This window comes from Hippocampus comes, unplaced genomic scaffold (genome assembly GCF_001891065.2).
Source record: "Hippocampus comes isolate QL1 unplaced genomic scaffold, H_comes_QL1_v1.1 scaffold186, whole genome shotgun sequence".
Lineage (NCBI taxonomy): Eukaryota > Metazoa > Chordata > Actinopteri > Syngnathiformes > Syngnathidae > Hippocampus > Hippocampus comes.
In genome coordinates this window covers 1928722-1936221 of record NW_017806236.1, presented here as the reverse complement: position 1 = coordinate 1936221, position 7500 = coordinate 1928722, and the positions used below count along the sequence as shown (strand labels likewise).

The following is a 7500-nucleotide window of genomic DNA, read 5'->3' as shown; positions in this document are numbered from 1 at the left end:
CACAAAAGCGTGGATGGTAGAAAGCCAAATGAAGGAATGGTTGACTGAGTGTTACGGCAAGTGAGGATTTCTTCATAGAAAAAAAAGCATTACTCGACGGCGAACAGTGAATTTTATGGGGTTTTTTTAACCAGCCCTCTTAGTGCTGTTTTACTGCCGTGGTACTGCCGCGTTATAGGCAGCATTTGGAAAGAAAAGTTATGGTATGTTATTAAAACTTTGAAAACTCTATTTGTACCATCTTTCTTTGTAAATATCTCATGTTACAATGTGGGCACCTGCGGCTTATAGACAGGTGCGGCTTATGTGTGTACAAAATGTTTTTTTCCTTTAAAAAATATAGTGGGTGCGACTTATCATCAGGTGCGCTCTATAGTCCGGAAATTACGGGAAATAAAAGGCATGCCTTGGCTCACGAAACATTGGGAAACAATGCAAGATGGCATCAAGACACCCAATCATTTACTTGAGAGCTGGAGCCCGTTCCAGTTGACTTTGGGCGAGAAGCAGTGTACACCCAAGACGGGTCTCCAAATATTCGCATATGCTGGGCAAGAAAATAACACCAAGCAAACGAACGACGTTTAAAGAAATATATAGTTTACTCTGCCTCATTTCATGCCTGCTACACACACAAAAGCTGAAGTTCTGACATCGTCTAGTCTTTAATCATACTTTAAAACCCCCAATTGCAATAGCAGAAAGGCAGATCACCTTACGCACAAAGGTGAACACACACGCACACACCCACGTACACACACCGACTCCCCACCAGCTGTGACAGATGCGCCTGTCACGGCAGAAAATGAATTCAAAATAGTTAGCAAATTAAGCAGCGAGTTAATTGTTGCTTGGCCTCTGTTTATGAAGCGCGTAAAGGCAAAACGCCTTGCAGAGGAGAAGAGCGACAGCGTGTATTGTGCGCGTGCGGGTTTGGATGTAATTGTCGTTTGGCAGCTGGCGCTGCCACACCTGGACGGCTTGAATCAAGCGCGAGGAATACAAAGGGGGAATGTGGGTAGAGTAAGCGATACACTACGAATAGTAGGCCTACGGTACACTCGAGAAACACACACGGCACACGCGCAAAGCGCAAGAGCTGTCATCAATTGCACAAATTACACCACTTTTATATGAAAGTTAAGTAAAGTGGTGCTGTTTGTGCCAATATCCTCCCAGGAACACATACATGCGCCCGCACAGCAGACATGACTGTGTTCCACTGACTATCCTGCTCATGTCTCTCCTGTCTATTTGTCAGCGTGTCCTATTAGGTTTCCAAACAGCTTGTAATGACTGGTAATAAACAGCGGAAGAAAGAAGTAAATCAAGCGAGAAGACGACAAAATGAGCTCTCCGGGGGGCCCGTTTGCTCCCAGTTTTCAAGACACAATACAAACACGTAAATGGAAAACGGCAACATCTCTGCATAGGTGGCAATTCATGGTTAAAATCAATTTTCTAACAGAGCAGATACATCTCCGTGTTATTTTTAAGGCTAGCACTTATCATGTCACTCAAACAGGGAATGCATACAGGTCAACGGATAGGTGACTGTCTCTTGTCTCCAGACGTTTCAAACACGACGTTGAATTAAACACACCTCACAATAAATACATCATCAAGATGGCCAAATGTATCCACAGCCAAATCTCAGATCTTATTTATTTGACAATCAGTCCCATTTCATCTTTCATCCTCCGCATCTTTCTTCTCTCCATTCATCTAGCCCTCTGTGATCCTCCCTTCCCAGTCCCTTGTCCCTTCATCATCGCCCCCCCCCTCCCTCTGGTGTCACGGCTCGCTGGCTCCAGGTGGTGAGGGAAGGAGGGAAGAAGGGATGTACGGAACAGTGCCTAGATGGATGGATGAATGGATGGAGGGATGGACGGATGAAAGACATGACAGAGGGGGAGGGCGGGCTGTCATCTGCTCCTACCAACAAGGATCAACATCCCTGAACCTTTCTTGAAACGCCGGCGTAAATGTTGAGCTTTTTAAGAGCTTGTTCTTTGAGCGACTAGAGCCAAAAAATAAAGTCAATGCAGAATTACAGAATGTCTGTTTTACAGATGATTCTCTTCACAGTATATAACTACAGCCATTCTTCTCTGAGTCATAACTGTACTGAGCAGCCCGGACAGAAATGCATGGACCACTCACTCCCCCCTCCCCCAATGGTACTGCTCCATTCTTCACTCCAGTTCTCGTTCCAGAGAACCAACAGAGATCCTGGTCTGGTCGCCGGCCAATCACAGGGCCCATATAGAATAAAAACAACATTTCACAACCACATTCACACCAGTGGACAGTTTACACACTTGAATTAATCTGCCTGGTTTTGGAATGTTGGAGGAAGGCAGAGCATTGCAAACTCCTCACAGGAACAGACATTAGAGACATCAATGTGCCTTGCTGACTGTAAAACAGACTTGGGCAATCTTTTATTTCAATATTTCTTTAATTCAAGTCTCTCGAGAATTGATGACATCCCATCGGACATCGCACATAATGACAGCAAGACATTCAGGTGCCTGTGTGACTTTAGCAGGAATGTTGGTCGTTTTCAAAACGTACTACGCTAAACCTCTCAATTAATTGACTGCCGCAGTGAGGGCAACTGGGGGTCAGTGTGTGAAATGCTTTTAATGCTTCCATCTTTGAAGAAACAACAACTCATTTAAACACATCCACAGAGACAAGACATTTCCTGTGGCATTTCAAAGTCTCTCAGACTGGGCGCTTGTGCCTATGATGGGATTAGCCATGTTCCTTAAGTACCTTTTTTGCCCCCCTCCAGTTTATTTAAGACTTTGGTCAGCTTTGATACTTGCTGTTGAGGAACGCTGGCAAATCTCCCTATGCTTGTTGTGATATCAATTTCATGTAAGACTGGTGAGCCTAAGTGTTTTCTTAAGTACAGAGCATTAGTGAAGTCACACACCGAGAGAGAGAAAAAAAAGGGGGGCAGATTAGTCTAAGGCTTATTAGTTCAGGTGCGGCAGGGCAGAAGAAAACACCAATGTGTCTGGCTGGTAGCAAACACACACACACACACACACACACACACACGCACGCGCACACACACACACACACACACGCACACACGCACACACGCACACACACACACACACACACACACACACACACACACACACACACACACACACATGAATGAACCGCGCGCCACATTATCCACCTCCTTTCACTCTAAAAGCTTCTTACGTGCCTCATTAAGTCTTCAGTGAAACAAAGTAACCAGGCCAGACCTTGCTTAATCGGGACACACACACGCACACGCACACACACGCAAATATATATTGTTGAGTGTATTCATGCACAAGTGTAAAAGGAACGTCACGAAGAAAAGAGACATCGGCTCTGCGACCGCCACTGCAAGACATTACTGGTTAAGGGCAACAGCGATTTCACTGCAGGTTAATAGACTGGCTGACAACAGATTGACTCCCAGTTTACTGTTCTGATCTGGCAACTACATACAAAATAGCCTGCTGGGTTTCATTAAGGCCTTACTTTCCACATAGGATGTCATAAATGTGAAAAAAAAAAAAAAAAGAATCAACTGCAGTCAACGTCATAGGCTCAAGCATGAAGCCAGGATGACCGCTAGAGTTATGGGTGATTAGAAACTCATCATTAGAACGTGATTGGGTGAGGGTAGCAAATGTAAAAAAAAAAAAAAACATTAATGGAATACGTTAATGGAAATAGGTAAGTAAAGCTCATCCGGAAGACACATCATTAGCGAGTTCTCGCCACTGGGAACCCTCAGATCCAGGTGAGTGGACATCCAAATACATTTGTGTGGATCTGCGCGAGTGTGTGGGTGTGTGCATGGAGCGGGAGGGACAATGAAGCATGCAGCTGGGATTGGGAGAGTGGACGTGAGGATTAACTGTGCTCAAATGTGTCCAAGTGCCATAACCCCCCTCACCCCACCACCACCATCCCACCAAAAACCCAAATTGATGTTTTCAAATGACATATCGTCCATTATTTAGAACATTCTATCGTATTGCTGAAATACTTTAATCATGCAGAGTGGTTTCAACATGATCATGTGTCATACAACCGAGGTAAAACTATGCATGGCAAGTCATAAACTGTCAATGAGATGCTGATGGGCAGTGAGGCAGCGCAATGCTTGCTGCCTTGCTCAGAGAGTGAGACAGAAAGGGGACAAACCTTGCCGACAGGTGGGCTCTTCTACAGGCCATTCCGATGGCAGGTGGGGTTGGGGAGAGTGGAGGAGAGAACGGGCACGGTTAGTAATATGTTACTGTTCATGTTGTGAGCGTGTGTCGGGAGGGGGGTGGGGGGTGGTGCGGAAGGTTTTTTACCATGATGACTAATCAAAGACTAGTCGTCCACATACAGTCTATGATGGGTCAATTAAAAGTGTGTCTGATGAACTTTAGAGAATATCACAAATAGCAAAAAAAAAAAAAAAAAAAGCAACCTGTCTGAAAATGAGCTGATACTGACAGGAAAAGGTTTTAGTCGGAAAGGAAAGCGCATGCACGGGGTTGCTGGCCTGATCAAAAAGCAGGGGCCACAATCAATATGCTAATTGGTGACTCGGACTGATTAGAGGCAGCAGAAGTCGAGAGCGAGCGTGTCGCTCAGTATGTGGTCACGGAGTGCATGTTTGGAGCAGACACGTCTTGGTGTTGAGCATGTGTATTGGAAAGGGAAGGAGAGAGGAGGTACAAATATTAAGAGCGTATCTTACACGCGCATGAGAGGTCGGGCCTCATGCTGGGCGACTGAGGCTGTGGTGATTAGTGGGACATTAGTGGCTGCATGCAACTATCTCTCTGAGCGCGCAGTCAAGGACTTGGGTGTCTGCGTGCGTGTGTGTATTGACAGCCAATTAATACTTTCAGTTCCAGCACAGAACTCTACAATCTTGAGTACCAAATTTTACACCTCAATAGGAAAAAAAAGCATCGTCCTGATTGGTTTGTCCCCGTTACAATTATTGCATTGAAAATACAACGTTGGCACAAGTGGTACACAACACCATTTTTTTAGAAGCAGTTGGGGGCCACGAAAAAAAACAAAATGATCGTTGTGTTCATCCGAAGTTAATTGTAAATGTGGATTCTTGTCAAAACACAGCCGAAAAAAAGAAAACCTTTCATAAGGTGTCGGCTCCAGCTGCCAAAGCCGCCGTGCAAGTCTAACTTGTGCTGCGAGGGTCTCGCTCTCTAGACAAGGCACACTGGACCTCTCCTTCCTCTATCTGCCCAAATGTTCTCTCTCTTCCTCTTTATCTGACAGCGTAATTAACAGGGCCGCAGGGGGCATCATGTATTACCCATGGAGCCATGTGACAGTCATATTACCGACTTTGATCTTCTCTCCACAGCCAGTCAAAGCTGTGATCCGTACAATTGTGAATTACAAATGTGGCTTTTTTTCCATCGATAGGGCAGGGGCAGAGTGGCTATTGAAAGTGAGAGTAAACCTTAAGGTCTGCGTGAGTTTCGTTGCGTAAGTCGATATTACGTCATGACTGAGTGTACATAAAATCGGGGATTTGCGATACTGAGCAGTGAGCAGGGAAAGAACAGGAAAAAAAGGCAAATTCTGTCAACATCACTCGATCTTGTGATGTTGCCTCCCTGATAGTGACCGTCACGGACGTAATAAGTGTGCAAGCTTCCCAGAATAATCTGCCTCCATTTCATAATTACTCCATCTTAGGCTTTCACACATTAGCATGTTAATTAACCCAATACTAATACAACCGTGTGTGGATGTGTGTGAGTGGATCAAATAGAGAAAAAGAAGGAAAGTTCCCAGTGACAAGAAAATGAAGGGAGAGAAAGACCAAGTATTAGGAGACCAAACGAAATGAACTTTGCGCCGTGAGGCAGGAAAGAGCCCATCACAGAGACAAAAGTGGATGGGATAAGAATGTCATGCGGGCTTTGATGCGGTGTGAATCAGGGTGTGTTGGGGTATGTGTCAATGGGATGGGTGTGTGTACCACAGGGGAGGCGGTGGGACTACAACTGGCGTCATGTCTCGAGACATTACTGGAAGACACTGTGCAATGTCAGCATACGAACACCCACAGTTTCTCTCACACACACACCCCCCCTTTGCCCTCTTGAGAACCCATCATGAGTCGAACTCGTTAATCTCCATCACGACAGAGATGCTAAAACAGCAGTTTGAGTTGCAAGAAGAGAAAAGTGTCTTCAGTAAGTGAGCACATAAAATAATAACCAAAAAAGTACACTTCTACCTATTGAGGACATTTTCACTGAAATACCTGTCACGCTTCGACAATTCACTTTTAAATTAATTGGCTTCTCTTCCGACATGGGGGTGGCTACAGCTTGCTAGCGTTCAACAATACAAGAGGTAGCAGCCTGCATTGTGTTTGTGTGTGGGGTTGTTTTACACAGCGGTAATATTACAGCAATATTTGACCAACACAAGAGAGTTGTTTCAATGTCATTCATTGTCAGTAGCCAAGAGTGACATGACACACACACACACACACACACACACACACACACACACACACACACACACACACACACACACATACACACAATGGAAATAACAGGGTTCAGAAAATGTGCCTCACTCACCGATCATGTGATTTGCAACATGAATCTGGATCTCTCGCTCCGTCTCAAATGTCATTTGGCACTTAATACACTGGTAGGTCTTTTTCTGCCAAAAGGAAACATGGGAAAAAAAATCAGTTACACAGTCAAGAACTAACTCAATAATAGAAAAAAGTCTGATGTTTTGGATCATCGGGAAGAATTGCTGTGTGTTTCTCATTGGAATAAATTGTCAATAGTCACATCTTTGTAAACATGTCAAGTCACTCATGAGCTTCGGAACTATTACAGGCTAAAGCAATGAATATTAAACATCACAGAATACCTAAAACAAAGAGAATAAAGGAAAGAGGAGAGAAATAAAATACTTAAACCATTGGACAAACAACGGCAGAAAGAAGCAGAGGGCCCGTTTACGCATTCATTGCACACAGCGATCACTCATGCACAAGAATACACAAAGGCCCCACTACCACTCTGTCTTTGCCGTTTGCACCTTGATAGACATTTTTTTGTGTTGGCCGATTGAGTGGCCAGCTCTTTGAGTGTTTTGTAAGATGGATACACACACACACACACACACACACACACACACACACACACACACACACACACACACACCACCTCCCATTTGGTCCTCTCTGTGCTGTCAAGCTATGCCGAGACATAGGTGGAAGAAAGCTTGAGGGTCCCTGAAAACTGCCTCCCACGCACACATTCGCACACACAGGCAGGAAAAAAAAAAAAAAAAAAAAACACACTGAAACACAGACATGCAGAGGTCCCAGGGAGCCTGACTGTCAATATCAAGTAGAGCACACAGCTCCCATCATGCCACAGCACACCCGAGCCGCAGGACCCAGTGGGCAGACCCCCTCCCCCCCCCCCACCC

At 45.0% G+C, this 7500-nt stretch overlaps 1 protein-coding gene across 3 annotated transcripts in view; it reads right to left on the bottom strand.

The window, feature by feature from the left end:
- The window catches only part of znf423 (zinc finger protein 423), a 121329-nt gene that overhangs the window by 45360 nt on the left and 68469 nt on the right, over positions 1-7500 (bottom strand). For 2 of the 3 annotated variants that reach the window (XM_019857052.1, XM_019857055.1), the window contains 2 exons: positions 6630-6714; positions 4207-4227 (listed from right to left, as the gene is read on the bottom strand). In XM_019857052.1, coding sequence (XP_019712611.1) covers positions 4207-4227; positions 6630-6714 — 106 coding nt within the window. The remainder of the gene's footprint in view (positions 1-4206; positions 4228-6629; positions 6715-7500) is intronic. The other variant, XM_019857054.1, reaches the window with a different exon arrangement.